Here is a 19193-nt window from a genome sequence, read left to right as displayed (position 1 = left end):
GGCCATTAGATGCAATCACGTCTAACCAGGTGTTTTCAGTTCAGATTTGGGCCACAGTTATTTCAGCACATTACCACATACTGCTAGCACGTCCAAACCCTTTAATTGAATTAGGTAAAGCAAATCTAATCTGAGCAATTCACCTCGCTATTGAAACGTAGCCCAAACGTACACTAACTCAGATCATGATTTATTTTTCTCCTTATTGGAAAAGGAGTTGAGGAAAGGCCCCCGAAAACTCCACTCCACAGAGTTCGAAAGAGGTGGAAATTCATTTATTTGGGAGAAATATGATTGATGAAATTGTTTTCAGCACTACACATTAACTTTTTGTTATTAGAGGCATCCCAGAGCACTCACAGTGTGAATTGTTGACCAGATTGCTTGTGTTTACAGTACTGTTGTATATATGGTCAAAATGTTTAGCTGTCAGGCTGCCATCAGATGATTCTGAATATGGTGTTATGTTGACTATACCCTTTTTCAGACCTGTAATTATGGATAGTCTTTTGTGCCATGTGTTGGTAAAAACAATACAGCTAGACAGACATCAATACATATATTCTCCTATCTGAAAACTAAATGCATGAAAGATGAAAAAACAGTGAAGTCAGTAAATTTGTAAGAGATTAAAAAATTGACAGGACCACCTTCTGTATTTACCAGCTACCTTGTCTTCTACTGTAAACGTTAAGAGCTGAGTTAGAGCACACCACATTACCATCCAAAGACAGATTTCATTAAACATACACTATATGGACAAAAGTTTTGGGACACCTACACACTACACCCAGAGGAGCTTTTATGAATCCCATTCTAAATCCATAGGCATTAATATGGAGTTGGTCCCCCTTTTGCAGCTATAACAGCTTCCACTCTTCTGGGAAGCTTTCTACAAGATTTTGGAGAGAGTCTGTGGGAATTTTTGCCCATTCATCCAGAAGAGCATTTGTGAGGTCAGACACTGATGTTGGACTAGTAACTCTAGTCGCTCTGTAACTTTACATAGTCTGACACTCCGTGGCTGAGTTGCTGTGGTTCCTAAAAGCCTCCATTTTTCAGTAATACAGTCACAGTTGATCATGGAATATCTAGCAAGGAAGAAATGTCACGAAACTGACTTACTGTAATGGTGGCATCCTATTGAAGTACCACGCTCAAATTCAGTGAGCTCTTCAGAACGACCCACTCTTTCACTAATGTTTCTAAAGGCAGACTGCAGGGCTAGGTGTTTTGATTTATGCACCTCTGGCAATGGGACTGAATATAACACCTGAATTTAATGATTAAGAGGTGTGTCCCAAAACTTTTCTCCATATAGTGTATCTGGTTCTAAGATCTGAATGGCTGAGCCATGACTGAGGCTGTTGTTAAACACTAAATATACACACATATGGCTGCACACATCAACTAAATGTGTCAAGTTGTTAGAGCTATTGTGCTGTTCATGGAATATTCATTGACCATTATATTGTTTGGCAACTAGAGCCAACTGTTAATAGGCCATCTTGCTTGACAAGAAAATGACTGTAATTATCCTTAATAATAAACTAAACTTTTGATTAAACATGTGATGTATTTTATTATATCTTATTTTGCCACTAAAAAAGCAATAAGCTATCACCGATGGATTACTGACCAGGCTTTTGGGGACAGTGCCCAGACATTAGATGGCGGAATAGCCCTCTATAATGTACAAATGACTAAATAAATAAAATAAATGAAGACATGTTATTTGTTCTCAGCTCAGTTCTGTTCAAATCTTCTCAGTTTTTTTTTTTTCGTAAGACCGCCCGTCTCTACAAGCTACACAAGACACAGAGGGTTTCACTGCCTAACACCCCTTAACTGTGGTAAAATTGCTTTGCATGTCCATTCATTTGTTGTTTTATTGCATTGCATTGTTTTATATTTTCCTTAACACTATTTTTTATCAGCTCAGGGACATCAGGTGTTAATCTGGAGGCTTTGAATTTTAGTGCTGAAAAAGAAAAATATATCTACATTTACTCAGCACTGCACATGCTGTGAATATGTGTAGTATCATCTGTATTGCGCAGCAGATGGCCCTTAAACTTGCTCCAGATGGCCCGAGAGAGGAAGTACAGGCTTCCTCAATTTTCCCCAGGTGCCAATAAGAGGCCCTCTGGCATTGGGCAGGGTCCACTCGTCCTGGAGCAAAAGGCAACTGTAGTGGCTGGTGGTCTGCACTGACCGCCACACTGTCTGTCAAGTGCCCTGACCTTACAACAACACTGACTCACTCTCCCTCCTTCACACGGACTGTGGAGAGAGCAGAAAACAAAAACTTCAGTGCTGAATAAACGCAGCCAGACGCCTGGGTGGAGCTGGGGCGGGGGTGTTGGTGTGAAGGGCTTTCAGTTACTGGACACTGATGAAGGCACTGTAGAGAGTGTCAGTTTGCCAATGTCTCTCTCTCTCTCTCTCTCTCTCTCCCTATTTTTTTCTCACAAGCACACACGCTCCCAGGGGTATCAGCAGCGATTAGCCCCCCTGCCTCACTCCTCCAGATGCTCCAGATGTCTTCGGAGCGTCTTTGGCCGTGTCATTCTGCTGCTCACACGCAGCCCAGGGCAGGATCTTTCCCACAGCAGCTGAATCAGAGCAGCTCCCAGCCTGATCGTCACTTCTGTTTATTTTAACCTTCCCAGGTCCCCCGTGGAGCAGAGGCCTGGAAATGCATCTGCTTACATTTTGTTTAATTATTTCACAAGTGGAGAAATTTTGACTTTTCTGTCGCAAGTTTCAATTGACGTGTAAGAAGATGTGAAAAAGAACAAGTCCCAACTTCTAGACCCCAAAAGAGGTCTAGAACACTCCTGGCAATTTTCAGCGTTTGAGGCTTAATGATCGCAGTTTTAAACAAAACATTTAATCATAAAACCAGGAAAGATGAATATTACAAATTGAATTCATTTCAAACGTACCACGTCTTTAACCCCTTTAATGGCCAGGGCCCATCAGCAGGCCCAGAGTTTTATTACACACTTCTCTAACCTAAGAATAGCTCAGCCAGTTTGCACTGGAGTTCCTCTAGTTACTGAATAATAAGCCTTAGTATGTAATAAGCCTGGGGTTTTAAGGTGTTACTAAAAAAACAAAAGCAAAACCCTGCTGTCAGTCCAAGACTGGAAAGAAGGGAAAGGAAAAGAAGGGAAAATGAGCAATGAGCAATTGTAGGCATTCTAATTTTAGCAGAAAATAAAATAAACATCGGCATACAGAGGAATAAAGAACAGGCATATGAAATGAACTGACTACAACAACTAGCTCTTCATCATTACTTCTTAGTGATGACAACAGAAATCACCACATCATAACAATATAACTGGAGCGCATAATTATCCTATAAACTCTCCAGCAATAATTTCACAAAGCCTCCACATTTCTTTGAACTGACTTGAACTGAAGACTGATTGAAGTATTAAGCAGTAAGAGATACTCAGCATTTACATAAAGGGTATTAACCAAATATAAGTTCATTTGTTTGGCTCTAGCTGACCACCACCACCAATGTGCCCTTTCTGGGCAGATCATAGAGAAAGTGGTGCATGATCAGCTATGTTTTCCTCCTACATATTACATATGAAAAATTTCAGTCAGGCTTCAAGTCCAACCACAGCACAGAAACAGCTTTGGTAAATGTAGGAAACTTTCTAACATCCTCAGATAAAATATTGAGGGAAACAAAATACGAATCCTTGTCCTGTTGGACCTTACTGCTGCATTAGATGCTGTTGATCACTGTATACTGTTAGACAGGCTTAAAAATTGGGTTGGTCATTCTGCAAATGTGGTTTTATACATAGTACTTTGTTAGCCTTGGTGAATTCGTATCAGGAAAGCATGACAATTGCTGTGGTGTACCACAGGAGTCTATCCTCGGGCCACTCTTAATTTCATTATATATGCTGCCACCTGGCCATATCATCAGTAAACACAGAGTTAACTTCTATAGCTACACTAATGATACACTGCTATACATCTCCATTGCACTTAGTCAGTTAGTTAATTGTTTACCAAGTGAATTAACAACAATTTCCTAAAAATTAATGAAGAAAAACTGAAATTCTATCTGAACCTAATGCGCACAAAGCAGAGAAGTTTGGAAACATATTAAATGTGAGGGAGCGAGACTTGGGTGCTGTCCTTAACTGACCTCAGTTGTAAAGCTCGCATTGATAATGTAACTAAAACAACATTCTTTTACCTTAGAAGCAGTGCCTGTCTGGCTATATCTAGCTCTGCATGATGCTAAGACGTTGACTCATGCTTTTATTTTCTCCTGCTTGGATTACTGTAATGCTTACCTAGAAAGAGTTTAGATAAATTACAGCTTGTACAGAATGCAGCAGCATGGAGTTCTTACCAGAACACGAAAGAACAAACATATTAGCCCAGGTTAGCAGCACTTCATTGGCTTCCCATTCAATACAGAATACCTTTCAAAACTTTTTTTGTTTTAAAGGGGATTAATGGGCTAGCACCTGCTAAATGTCTGATTGTTTAGCTCCACAATGATGTCTAAGGTCATTAAACACAGGATTTCTCTCTGTTCCGAGAACAAAACACAAAAGAAGTGGTGAGGCAGCATTTAGTGGATATGCTTCCGAACTGCAGAACTCCCTCCCACAAGGCTTACGACAAGATCCTCAGTTACAAATTTTAAAAAGCAGCTTAAAATCATTTTTTAAAATCTATATGTGACTTATGTGACTTCTATCACTAGCAGCTCAGCATGTTTTTGTTTTTTTGTTTTTTTTGTTTACACAAATACGGTCATACACTGCTGAAATGTCAGGAAGGTATTACGGTATTAAAAAATAATTGAAACACTGATGTCAATATAAAAAACTACCAAGCTTTAAAATTAGCATTCATGAAGACTTGAATCAGCGACTCAGACTTGAGGTGCATGTTGACTGACTTGCAACTGGACTCTTTAGACTTACGACTCGTGAAATCTCAGTGTGAGAGAAACTGTAAACTGGGGGCTGTTACTGGGGTCACCAGGCACAGGCCCACCTGAAACTGTCAATAAGCAATGTAAATGTAACCTGTTACTACCTATGTAATTAATTCTATAAGTATATAATGTAAATCAACTGTGTAGCAAAGCGGCAGTAATAACGCGACTAACTTCTGTGGATTAAAAAGAAGCAATGTGGGCCATGCCACGCTGCAAGAGTCGCTTCCTAGGGAAGAAAGCAGGGCTCTAAGTGGCTGTCAGTGGCAGGCAGCTGGGGAATAGACAGAGTGAGAGCGAGGAGGAGGAGTGCAGAGGGGAGAAGAGTGTTTGTTTTAATTGTGGCTCCTGGCGTGGCCATGTGGCCTGTACACTCTCTCTCTCTCTCTCCTTCTCCCCCTCTCCTCTCCCAGCACACAAACACAGTTGAAGATGGCACACTTCGAGTAAACACCCATTTCTCCTGAAGGAACTGCAGATGCTTCAGCTTTTGAGAGGAACCAAGTTCTCAGCCCTGAAAACAAATGGATCCAGAGCTGCAGCACAATGTCTAGGGGTTTGTTTTGAGTCCTTCTGGTGCGGCTCAAAGACACATTCATCAGTTTCCGTTAGTGCACGAAGCGCAGGCAGTTGATTTGTGCGCGCTCTCTAAGACGGATAAGTACTGTACCAAGTTTTGAAAGCTCTGCAAGGCATGGTAAATAAACTTTGACTACAAACATCTTCAGATGAGGTTCAGTGTAAAAAACAGAGGCCCTCCAGAGGTTAGAGTAGCTGATTTTAAATTGTGCCAGTTTGTGAGCCTTTTGAAACTTCACAGCTGAAAGGTTTTATACTGACTCTCTGATGATTCCACATTGTGACCCATTATGGACTGAATCTCAGTTATCTGTGGCTCAGAATAGTGCTTCGCAAAACTGCTACTATATTATATGCACAATGCAGTAAATAAGACAAAAAGCAGCTAAAGGTATAAATTATCTGCTATATTTACTTCCTAAACATTTCTTATGTAATGACTCACTGGCGATACATTCAGAGTCAGTCCCAAACTCATAAAGTCCACACTTTTTGTCCACACAGTTGATGCATTCTAGCCTAAAACTACAGTTCAATATTTCACTTGTTGTGTTATGCAATATTCTGTGGTGCAGGATTATATCCATCTGCAGAATTCACAACTTCATATCGTTTTCATGTTTTTGCTTGTCAATTTTGGGACCACTGGGAATCTCTGTGGTGTCAACCAATTCTGACATGGATTTCAGCGTGGTCTAAACAGGTTTATGCTGCTCTGGTGATGGTTTAGCTGGTCATCCAGCATGTTCATCCCAAATGCATCATATCGCTGCTGTCGGAAGAAAACCTAATATCTCCAAAATCGTAACTTTACAGGAGAAGGAAAAAACACACTTTACTTTTAATGTAAGTCAATGGAACCAGACATTTTTCCAAGTATTTTCGGCCAGTTTATTTTGGTCCATTCATCGTGAAATTTACACACAATGTAAAGAGCAGCAGGCATTTTCAAATTATGTCAAAAACTGAGGAACAGCAAAAATTGAGATACATGGTTTTGTTCCGACAGCAGTGATATGCTGGTTTTGCTGGTGATCAGCATATTAACTTTGATTGCTGCTGACCAGAACACCAGCATCCACCTAACATATAATGGTCTACGCTGGCTCTTCTAGCAGGGCCTAGCAGTGAAAAATTCGCCCACACTCGTCTATCCGCCCCAAAGCAGTTGTAGCAGTTGCTCCCAGCTTTATCACGCATCATTAGAAAGGAGATTTTCTAGCATTTAAACAAGAAAATCTCTTTCTAGAGAAAACTGCAGCACCACTGGAGGATGCAAGTAAGTATGTTGACAACAGGCATAGCTGTGGTCACATTTTTCATTTTTAGCTGATGTGTCACTTTAAGTGTACACTAATATGTATTTATAAATGTATAAAAAGTGCACCAGTACTCAGTAAGACCACAAGCGTACAGCTATGTATCATATCTTTGCAGGATAGGTAGTTCATTGCCAACATTATCGCTATTTGAAAGTACCTAAATTCTACATTTTTCTTGTTACACACCAAAAATGTATTTTTTTCCTGACCATTTCCATTTTCCAACCTCTCTTTATTCCTCACAAAAATAGGCTGTTTTTGTTACTGTGACTTTAAGACTCAAATATGTAAATGGTAAAATCAGTTCTGATTGGCTGTCCTGTATTATTCCTCTTTCACAAAGCAGTCTGGGCTGAAACACCCCTTATAACTTTGACGCTCTAAACTCCTGAAAGCTAAATATGTACTAAATATATGCAAATGTGTTGGGTTTTGTGACATCACAAAATCAGTGAATTCAAAACGGCCTGTTTCTGCCACTCATTTCCCGTATATGAATCTTTTTAAATGGAGATTGAACAATACATTTTGAAGCAATGCTTCAGTGCTACATCAAACTGCTTTATATCCAAAAAATGTAAGTTTTCAACGACATGGCCCCCTTTAATTTTCTTCCAAAACTATGTGTTAGAATGTCTCCACCATGTTTGATATGTACATATTTGATGTGGTGTTCAGGAAAGAGTGTGTTTAGTGTGGTCTAGCGCACTTTTGTACAAACCAGAAATGGAGCACACGTGGACACTGCGTATTTGGACACACACACATAAATTCACCACAAAACCACAGCTGTGAACTTTGGGACAGGCCATGCACCTTAAATCATTCAGATCTGTTCCCAGAGTAGATGGTGAGCATGCATGTCTATGTTGGGTAGTAAAATGGGTCAGCATGTGAAACTGGAGCTTTCTGTATGCTCCATGTTTTTCATCACTATATGAAAAATGCTGATTTGATGCATCAGAGTGTGAAGCATATTCATATTCATATTTTTCCTTGCTGAAAATGAGTTTTTGACAAAAAATCAATGAATTTCTAGCTTTGTAAGATCAGGCCTTCCACATATCACAGTAAACAGAACAACGGCATTAAGAAAACACACTGTTAAAAGAGCAGAAGAGTAGATTAAAAAGCAGAAAGAAGCAGGAATTACACTGTACAAAACCAGATTAATGCCATGTTTTCACATATCCACATCATATATACAAATAAGCTTAGAACTATTAGAGAATCAGAGCAGTGTTTAAGGCATGTAACTGAGAGCTTGTGTTCCATTCAGACTTTCACACAAACAGACACTGCAGTTCAGACAGCTCACTCGGGGACGATGCCAGATCATATCCATAAAACTCGGCTGGGGGAGTGAAAGACTTCCAAGAAGCGAGACACGCTACTCTACTATCAGCAGTGCTGTAATGATAGAGCGTTCAGCTCAGTTCAGTGCAGCGGATCAAGGGTTTGAGCTCCACTCAGCAAACTCACCTGTGGTAAACTATCATCTGTGGCGCATGTCTGAGAAGGCTGTAATTGCAGGTGTCCACTACACAGCAGCAGGACTGAAAGCCATTTAACATGACCATCATAACATGGTGATTTGGTGAGACAAGATGAAAAAGTGCTGAACAGGACACTGAGAACAGTAATGCACTGAATGTACATCAGCACTGTGTATGCTCAGCACGGTCAGATTTGGCCTGGAGGCTTTTTGGACAATGTCATATGTCTTTATGGTTGATGTCACACGCTTGGGCTCAAAAGAAGGTCCAGCTGAATGGACAAGTAGCAGAGGAGTAGCTACAGTTTTAGTATAAATTACAGTGTAGGGATGCACAATGATATTCATCCTGGCATATACTTGCTTAAAATGATCACCAGCACCACTGTAGAATAAGACTGATCTTACAAATAGTTTACGTATGGTTTAAAACTTGTTTATCAATAGTTATTAATTGTGATTAAACCATCATTAATAAGCAACATTAATACATAAATAAAATGTTGCTTGCCAAATAGTGAGCCCACATTCCTCTACACAGTTAAAGCTCAGATCTTGCTTGTTACTCATCTTACTTTGTCTTTTCCATCAGTCAGCATTTAACCTGTCAACTTCATCACATATTCATATTCATCAGATAAAGCATCCCACTGCAGCCCTTTTTATTTATAATTAAATAAATATAATATTTAATATTATTAAATATTTTTTAGGTGTGTACTTAATTAATAAGCATTAATAAACAGATTTTAAACCTTACATAAGCCCATTATAAGGGAAGTCTTATTGAAAAATTGCTTTGTCAGCATCGTTTACATACACAGATATTTCAAATCCATATTTTATTTCTTAGGCCATGCTGGGTTGCTGCACTACAGGAATCCTTTTTAATCATTTTACTGCATGTGTAACGTTTGTAACCTTATAGAAATAAGTGTTAGATCTCCATAATGCTAATCCAGGTAGACATAGTTCCAATTTCTACATGTAAGAAATGTTAGCGTAACAATTTTAGCAGATATTACCAGATACCAGCTTTCGCAGCCCACAAGAAAATCTTACTGGCCATACTGTTTCAACATCAAATATAACACAATAAACAATGTAGCCTATTAAATTTCACAAAATATTCACAAGTGACATTTTGCAATATAATAAACATTTATCCATGCTGCATGAATTCCATACGATCAAAACAGAAATGTTTTACATTAACTTGCACAGAAAATATACCCATATCTAGCTAGCCATGTCGATCTCTGAGCTCGACCTAAGTATTTAGGCATTTTTGCAAATATTTGTTTTATTTTTGCAAATAATTATCAAAAAAATAATATGTCATATTTAAAATTACTGGTTTAGTTAAATGTCTGTATATTGTTATGAAGTTATGAAGTTAAAAAAAAGTAAAAAACATCACCATAGTAGTACCACCACTGTCCAACAGGGCCAAGGTTAAAACCACTGGCATAGTGGATAACACCATCACCCTGCATGTACAGGAATAAAGGCTACTGAAGGAGTCCCTGTAAAAATGTTGTGCTAACTGGACAAACAAAGGCTAACATAGATTCACAAGGACATATGTTAGTCACACATGTCATTACATAACAAAATACACTGGACAAACCTTTCATTTGATTTATAGATAGCCCTTGTTCATGTGATTACCATCACTATGATAATGCTCATTTCTGCCGGTGCCCCTATGTGATTTGCAATGTTATGTTACCAAGCTAGTGGTGCTGTACATTCACATTTCAAGCTTGTGACAGACAATCAAGCAACAAATTTCTTTGTTTTGAATGCTGCAGCTTTTATAGAGACTCTGGTAGTAACCTTCAGTCTTCTGTGTGCTGGACAGTGCTGTTATCCACTGTGCTGTGTTTAACCATTTAAGATCAGCACACAAAAAGCGGCTATTTCTGCCATTTAATCTACACCATTAATGCAATTTCATTGCTATTGCTGCATTTATTTGCTGTAAAGAAAATGATCTGACCAACCTGAAAAAAATATGCTTTACCTTCACTCTTAGTGTTACTCTGATGAAATTAATCAATAAACTGCATTTTCATAGTGATGAATGTTCGTTGAGAACCTATCGCAATGCGTCCAACAATAAAGGCGGCGCGGATTTATTTTATACATTGCTAGAAAACATGGTAGCACACAGAAAGCTTCAGTTTCACAATCCATTTTACTGTAACCAGCAATGGTGCATCACTACATTCTAGTAACAGCACTCCAGATGCTTTTTAGCTGATCTCTCAGCACTGTGAGGCTAATCCTGATGAAGAGCACTGTGAGCAAGTGCAGGTCATAATGTATGAGAGCTTCAGCACTTCAAGACACTCGCATTCAGCTGAATGGGACATCTCTAGCGTTTCCCCCAGCTCCATTCAGACAAGACCCTAAAAGCTTGAGCACCCAATCTAGCATTCGAAAACCAGATTTGTTAAAAAAATTAGATTTGTGTGACGGTCAAGAAGTACCTCACCACCCAACGACTGATATGAGCTGACAAGAACGGCGAGCCAAGAACAGTTCAGTATCAGTGAGTTCTCAGCTTCAGGAAGATTACTGCTTGGGAACTGCTCGTCCACGCACTCCAGCACCAACTGCAACCCCACGTTAAAGCAGTTAGCACCCTGCCGTACTGCTTTTACTGGGGGAAAGACAGTCTCGCAGGGATATTCATGATCCCGTAATGAGAACATAAGTCAAGGCACAACTTGTTAAAATTGGTGCCAAGAAAAAAGGATGCCCCCTCTAAAACCTGCCCCAAAACCCCTGTAGTCTGGGCTCTTTTAATGTCCGGAGTACAATCGATCACACAAGCAAGCTAGCTAGCAAAACACTATCAATCGCTAACAAACTGTTTTTGTTAGAGGTCGTAGTTTTTTTACTGAATGTAATCTGTTCTATATACATGCGCCACAACCACACGCTTATTTCATGCTTTCCTGGTAGCCATGCTAACATATGCTATATCCAAGGATTAACAACAGGCTTCTTGTCCTTTGGACACTATTTATAAGCACACCATCGCCCCCTACTTTCAGCTCCACCTTCACGAGTCGTTGGCTTGCTTAAGTAATTTCACACTCACCGTAGTAAATCTACGTTCCCATCTATATGTAGCCCAATATTTCTCATGGATGGTCCCCATATATGGATTCTCCTTATGAGATCATGTCTAACCCTGCATGACTAGGAAAAAGGCTTTCATTAAAAAAGACTACTAAAGTACACGCCTTAATCTGCGTATAAGCTATCTTGCTTTTTAGCTGTAAATACATAGTAACCTAAAGCTAACTGCAAAAACAGCATGAGCTCAAATAAACAAACATTACTCACCGCCGCCCTCTATAGGTGTTATTAACAAACTTCAAATAAACAAACATCACTCACCGCCGCCCTCTAAAGGTGTAATTAACAAACTTCAAATAAACAAACATCACTCACCGCCGCCCTCTAAAGGTGTAATTAACATACTTCAAATAAACAAACATTACTCACTGCCGCCCTCTAAAGGTGCTATTAACAGACATCAAATAAACAAACATTACTCACTGCCGCCCTCTAAAGGTGTAATTAACAAACTTCAAATAAACAAACATCACTCACTGCCGCCCTCTAAAGGTGTTATTAACAAGCATCAAATAAACAAACATCACTCACTGCCGCCCTCTAAAGGTGTTATAAACATACTTCAAATAAACAAACATTACTCACCGCCGCCCTCCAAAGGTGTTAACAAACATCACATAAACAAACATTACTCACTGCCGCCCTCTAAAGGTGCTATTAACAGACATCAAATAAACAAACATCACTCACTGCCGCCCTCTAAAGGTGTTATTAACAGACATCAAATAAACAAACATCACTCACCGCCGCCCTCTAAAGGTGCTATTAACAGACATCAAATAAACAAACATCACTCACCGCCGCCCTCTAAAGGTGTTATTAACAAGCATCAAATAAACAAACATCACTCACCGCCGCCCTCTAAAGGTGTTATTAACAAGCATCAAATAAACAAACATCACTCACCGCCGCCCTCTAAAGGTGTTATTAACAAACTTCAAATAAACAAACATCACTCACCGCCGCCCTCTAAAGGTGTTATTAACAGACATCAAATAAACAAACATCACTCACCGCCGCCCTCTAAAGGTGTTATTAACAAGCATCAAATAAACAAACATCACTCACCGCCGCCCTCTAAAGGTGCTATTAACAGACATCAAATAAACAAACATCACTCACTGCCGCCCTCTAAAGGTGTTATTAACAAGCATCAAATAAACAAACATCACTCACTGCCGCCCTCTAAAGGTGTTATAAACAAGCATCAAATAAATAAACATCACTCACCGCCGCCCTCTCACCACCGCCCTCTAAAGGTGTTATTAACAAGCATCAAATAAACAAACATCACTTACCGCCGCCCTCTAAAGGCGTTATTAACAAGCATCAAATAAACAAACATTACTCACTGCCGCCCTCTAAAGGTGTTATTAACAAACATCAAATAATCAAAAGTTACTCACCGCCGCCCTCTAAAGTGTTAAAAAACATCTAACAAACATTCAGAAGTTAGAACTTCTGTTGCTTTTGTTCATGATGCGTCTGAATAAAAGTATTTTCTTCTTTCTTTTCTTTACATGTATTTAACTCTACCCATCAGATGAAAATAAACTCAATTCGCATTTGTTTGCTGTGACATAAACACATTCCTGTGAAGGAAAATAACTGCACCCAGTTCAAATAATTGTGATAAAGCAAAAATGTTGGCCTACATGGACTACAATGCCTGAGTTATCCTTAAGTTATAGAAGTGTGTAATAAAACTTCGGACCCGTTGGCAGCTGAACTTCATATCATATCATATGCATTAGTACAGTTAATTTGCATCGTGATAAGGCGGTTGTCATAAAAATAGTACAATATGATGTGCATGAAATATGCATGAGTGAGAGACAATTTTTAGTAAAAAAATTCAGGAATTCAGATCCTAGAGGAGCGCTCAAGACTTTGAGTGCCATCTTTTTTCTTGTTGTTGCTGCACTATAAATGTAAATGAACAAAACAGCCCCATGCATCAGCATCCAGCGATTTAATTCATGAATAATTTATTCAAACAATTAAATATTGATACAGGTGATTCTTTGATGGCTCTTTCTGCTTTTACTATCATTTACTATTGTGAAGCTTAAAAAACACCACAAATTTTTAGTCTGAAATGTTTGTTACCAAACATAGAATGACTTTATTCTTCTAACTGATATGTTAGTCTACAATTAACCCACGAATAAATATAATATGAAAAAGGACACCAACTCTCTTCTCCTCGTCTTTCTCACCATTAAAACGTCCGTCTCGTGTAAATACCCAACAGCTGTGCTTTCTTAGACGGCGAAGCACTTCTCCTAGAAAGCTGTCTGCTGAGATTAGACACTGTTTGCACTGAAAAGTAATCTCTGGAGGCTGCGTTTGCTGTTTGGTGAGGTTCAACGTTTTGAATGAGACGCCGGACACATTCCAGGAGAGGAGCCAGAGACGAAGCTGCTCTCAGAAAAGAGCAATCTTCTACATCAAAATGTGGAGGCCAGAGTTTCACATGAACATGGTATTAAGATCATTTGTGCTACTAGCAAGAATGTTCACAATGACCTTTGTGCAATCACAGCAGCGTAAGCAGTGTTACCGCCGCTAATAAACTAGCCAGCCAGTTTCTTTTTGTGTGGCCATTAATTTTTTGGCCAAAATAAAATTCACAATCATTTTTCAAATGTAAAGACGCACTAAATTCAGATCCTAAATGCAGATCTGATGTAGCAGTGTGTGGCCGGTGTGAGCTGGTTTGTGCCAGAAGTGCTGCGTCCAGCTCTCGTTTTTTAGTGTGTGGTCACAGTCAGCTTTAACCACAGAAACTAAAAGCAGTGTGGAATCCTCAGAGAAGGCCTAATGATTTCTGTGACATCTGCCTGTAACCTTTATTTCATTTTTATTGGACATAATCAACATGCTTGTTGTATTTAAACTATTGTAGTAATACTCTTCTTCCATTCTTCCAAGTTTTGGTTGGAAACAAAATGACTAAATTCTTAAAATGTCCAAGCGAAAACTGTCCAATCAAGACTGTTTTCACTGTGATATCTACACAGATAGAGCCAAGCAAGCTCTCCCATTGGTTAGGACATCAGGAGCTGAACTGAAGGCCTAATGTGTCAGATTAACCACCAAAATAACCAGAATAAAGGAAATCATATTCTGATTTGTGATGGGGAGGACCGATCTGAGAAAAAAACATCAATCTGTACCTTCTGGGAGTCTTGGATATGTCACTGAGTGTATTTCCATGCAGTTAATAATCTGATAATTGCAGAAAATCAGATTTTGTCAGTAATCCAATCAATGCATTTACTTGCACTTGAGTAATGAGATAAGGGAAACTCAGAGTCTACATGATTCAGGCAGTAATCAGATTTTTGCTTTGCAACCAATAAACTCAGAAGAAGACGTGATGTAAACATAATGTAAAAAAGATAAAGATTATCACAATCCTTCATATTACGTCACTCCGAAAATGTTCTGCTGCGTCTTGCGGCAACACTGCTTGCTTATTTCCGGTACCGCTGTCTGTTTTCGCACATGCGCAGACTGAGAAATCCGAAAGAAATCAGAGTAAGAGTTCACATGCACTGAGAAATCTGATTACTGAACTAAAATCCAGACTCTTTATCAGATTTCTTAATCAGATTTCTAGACCTTACTCCAATCTTAGAAATCAGAGTATGCGGTTTATGTGACCATTTGAATAATCAGATAACTGCAAAAATCTGATTATGACCAGAGGATTGGGTGCATGTAAACACATCATTGACTATGAATACAAGTGGTGGTCAATGTGTTTCGGTCAGATGTTAGAAATAGAAGACTAAGACCTGAGATTTTGGAGGACCACGTTTCTGCTGTTTGATGCAGACCTGAGTACGGGTGAATTGTCCACACACGACAAAACCGACTGAATTAAAGACATTTTTTTTATGTGGTGTGCGCCAAACAAGGTGGGTGTGAAAGTGACCTTAAAATAACATTCTTGGCATCCTTTCACAAAAGCCTTTAATTGCTATAGAATCCAGAGGCTTGTTAGTCTTTAAAAAAGGCTCTTTACACCCACACTTTCTACAGAAATACTTCCTTAAATAACCATTTGCTGAAAGGTCTTTTAGGAAAGCGAAAGTGGGTCTTCTATGGAACCTGTTTTATTTTTAATAGTCCACAGTAACCATCTAATTAAGCAGTTATAATTCTCTTACATGTTTTAAGATCACTTGTGACCTTTTGCTTTTTTTTCCTGACTCTAATTGCTTGATTTCAGCTTCAATTAGTCTCAACTTGCCCATTTGTCCAGCACATTTAAATCACAGAGGCATAAACTCATGTGAATTACACCAGCACTCTCACATTCCAGTCTGGGTCCAGATGTAACTCAACAAGCTCCAGCAGTTTCAGACTGTCTGTTGATGCTAAGCAGCAACCAGCTTGAGAGAGCTCTGGGCAGGTCTTCAAAAATTCGCACTGATCCCTTGTTTGTGTTTTTTTTTTATTTTTTATTTTATTATGGTTGAAGGTGGAGAACGATGGAACACATAGTTCGAGGGAAGGTATTGTTTCATCATCTCAGCAGAACTCGTAAATCATTTCCAGAAATGTAGCAATATAAATGTCATGTTGGGCTGCCACGGTTCAGGACAGTAAAAAGGGTTCACCGAAATATTCCGCTCACCTTGAAATTGCCAGCATAATCATCGGCACTGGTTCCTTCTCTTCCTTCCTTCAGAGCAATCAGAGTGAAACCTCGGAAATAAGATGGACTGGAGGCGTACAGACTCACTAGAGAGAGAGAGAGAGAGAAATATAGGTCAGATCTAGCAGAATTTAGCTAAACAGTAGGTCAGATCGCTAAGGTGCGCTGGGGCAAGTCGCAAACTGCCAGGATGCTGAGCGTGAGCTCAGTTGTGTCAGCGTTTCTCTGTGTGCTTTTCCCGTGAAGTGGAACCATCAGAGAGGACGTGCAAGCGCAGGCACGCTTGGCATGGAACCCGCTGAGGTATCTGCTGCCTAATGTGGGCCACTTACACAAACATTACACTTTAAACGGCAGTCATAATTCACCAGTGTAGATTCCTCAGTGGACTACATCGCTGCTGTTGGAACAAAACCTAATATCTCCAAAATGGTAACTTTACAGGAGGAGGAAAAAACATACTTTACTTTTAATGTAAGTCAATGGAATTAGACTTTTTTCCAAGTCATTTTGGGCCGTTTCTTTTGGTCCATTCATCATGAAATTTACACACAATGTAAAGAGCAACAGGCATTTTCAAATTATGCCAGAAACTGAAAAATGATAAAAATGGTGATAGGAGGTTTTCTTCTGACAGCAGGCACATCTAGACAGGAATGCAATGAAGTTAATGGTGGAATTACACTGTGTTATTTTTTTAATCTCTGTATAACTACAATAATTCAGTGGTTGAGATGTAAATTAACCCATTCAGAAATGCTCTGTTCTAGAGGAACCTACCGAGTCAGAATCGTTCACAGTGGTGGTGATAGGAACCAGACATTTGAACAAGTCTAAAAGCTCCCTCACAAAAAGTTCTCTTTATCTTTATCACATGAAATGGTTATGAATATGCTGCCTGATGTCTGACACATCGTTTTTTCCATGAGGTTTTGGCCTTAAATGTACTTTTTAAAAATATATTAATTGCGAAAAGGTATGTGCAGGGTGCTGTAAGGCAAAACAGTACCCGATTATTAATATTATTATTAATTTATTGTTTTTTTTTTTCCAGATTAACCAGTAATTTACTATTATCAACACTGCATACAAAGCTCAGAGTGGCTCGCTGGTCATTTCTATAGCAAATAGTAAATAAAACGGCTGTATTTGTGTTGTAGATATTAAGACCCCCTGGTTCCCATCACAATCACTGTAAAGAAATCTGAGTCTGAAAGTTTCTCCATTTGACATCAAACCTCTCTGAAAGACTCAACATCTCAACTACTTTATGATGTGGAAATGTTGAAAATGAGGTGGGATTCCCCTTTGACTTCATCCAAATTGCTTTACAGTGCTCGAGGATTTTAACATGTACTTCTCTTGCAGGATGGTTCTATCTCTTTATGCCAGTGGTGGTCAATCCTGCACTGCACATTTTAGTGCTTTCCCAGCTCGAGCACAGCTGACCACCTCACTAATAAGCCGTCCTTCAGCTGAAATGGACATGAAGGAGCAAAAGGCAGCACTAAACCTAAACAGTGCAGGTCAGCATTGAGAACCGTGTTGCAAAACCCACAAAATCCCACACATGCAAAGCAACAACCCTTCATATATTGTTGCGCTACAGGACCTTGCAAGCACGTGCACAAAGTCGAAGGCGATTCGCACTGACCTCTGTAGGTGCTCCCAGGCTGGTAAGTGTCCGGGTCTCCTTCCATGCGAAGTCGAAACTCGTTGTGTCCGTCCCTTCTCGGGCCCCTGCCCTGCGTCCGTAGACTCCTGCAGTAGCCCTCGGAACCGGCCACGGCGCGAGCGCTCAGGAGCACCGCGCTCAAAAGGTAGCAGAGCCAGAACGCGTCGCCCGCGTGCACCCCCATTCTCTCGCGCGTCCACTTGTGCAAGCCCAAGTTTGGAGCCTTATATGCGGAGCTGAGTGGGGGGCGGCAAACAAACAAATGACCGGCAGCTCAAAAAAACAAAAACAAAACGATGCAGCGCAAACTTGCTGTCACTTTCGCAGTGAAGACGGATCCATCGCAGCGCGGACAGAGTGCGGGTCAGTCCACAGCAGAACTGAGCGGGCAGAGAAGGCGGGCTGCTCCCTACCGAAGCGGAGGGGGCTGTGGCGCGAGGAGCTCCAGCAGGCAGACTTTAAGCGAAAGCCCCCCGCAGAAGAGCTGCTGCTGGGCTGGAGACAAACCGCTGCTGCCGCCGCGCGCTCAAAATCACTGAGGAGCCGAGACGGAGCACGCACGAGCCCTGGGGGAGGTACAGTAAGGAGGAGAGGAGAGGAGGAGAGGGGGGCTTACTGTTCGTCATGTGGACAGATTAGTGGACTGGAATGAATTTCAAGTTTGGTTTGTTTTGGGGGACGCGGGGGGGAGGGGGGTTGGGGGGGGGGTGCAGTGCATAATTTGAATTGCTTAACGATGTAATCACTACAGGAATTTGGACTGCAGAGCTTAAGAAATACAGCATTGGTCAAGAGTCAGGAGTGGTCATTTGACTGTCTGATAACTCTTGCTGGGAAAAACTGTCATAATGTAATATTTCATTTATTTCCCACGGTTATAGTTGTATATATATATATATATATATATATACACTGGTCAGCCGTACCTCCTTGTTTCTACACTCACTGTCCATTTTATCAGCTCCACTGACCATATAGGTGCACTTTGTAGTTCTACAATTACAGACTGTAGTCCATCTGTTTCACTGCACTTTGTTAGCCCCCTTTCACCCTGTCCTTCAACGGTCAGGACCTCAACAGGACCTCCACAAAGCAGGTATTATTTGGGCGGTGGATCATTCTCAGCACTGCAGTGACACTGACGTGGGGGTAGTATGTTAGTGTGTGGCACTGGTACGAGTGGATCAGACACAGCAGTGCTGCTGGAGTTTTTACACACTGTGTCCACTCACTGTCCACTCCATTAGACGCTCCTACCTTGGTGATCCACCTCATAGATGTAAAATCAGAGACGATAGCTCATCTGTTGTGTT

The 19193-nt window shown here is 40.2% G+C and overlaps 1 protein-coding gene across 1 annotated transcript in view; it reads right to left on the bottom strand.

Annotated features, from left to right (window-relative positions):
* The window catches only part of spon1b (spondin 1b), a 132068-nt gene extending 113583 nt beyond the window's left edge, over positions 1-18485 (bottom strand). The window contains exons 1-2 of the mRNA XM_036568118.1: positions 17860-18485; positions 16185-16291 (exon numbers count right to left, since the gene is read on the bottom strand). Coding sequence (XP_036424011.1) covers positions 16185-16291; positions 17860-18064 — 312 coding nt within the window. The 5' untranslated portion in view covers positions 18065-18485. The remainder of the gene's footprint in view (positions 1-16184; positions 16292-17859) is intronic.
* Positions 18486-19193: the final 708 nt, after the last annotated feature.

The sequence above is a fragment of the Colossoma macropomum genome, unplaced genomic scaffold (assembly GCF_904425465.1).
Source record: "Colossoma macropomum unplaced genomic scaffold, Colossoma_macropomum, whole genome shotgun sequence".
NCBI lineage: Eukaryota > Metazoa > Chordata > Actinopteri > Characiformes > Serrasalmidae > Colossoma > Colossoma macropomum.
This window is presented reverse-complemented; position numbering and strand designations above follow the sequence as displayed.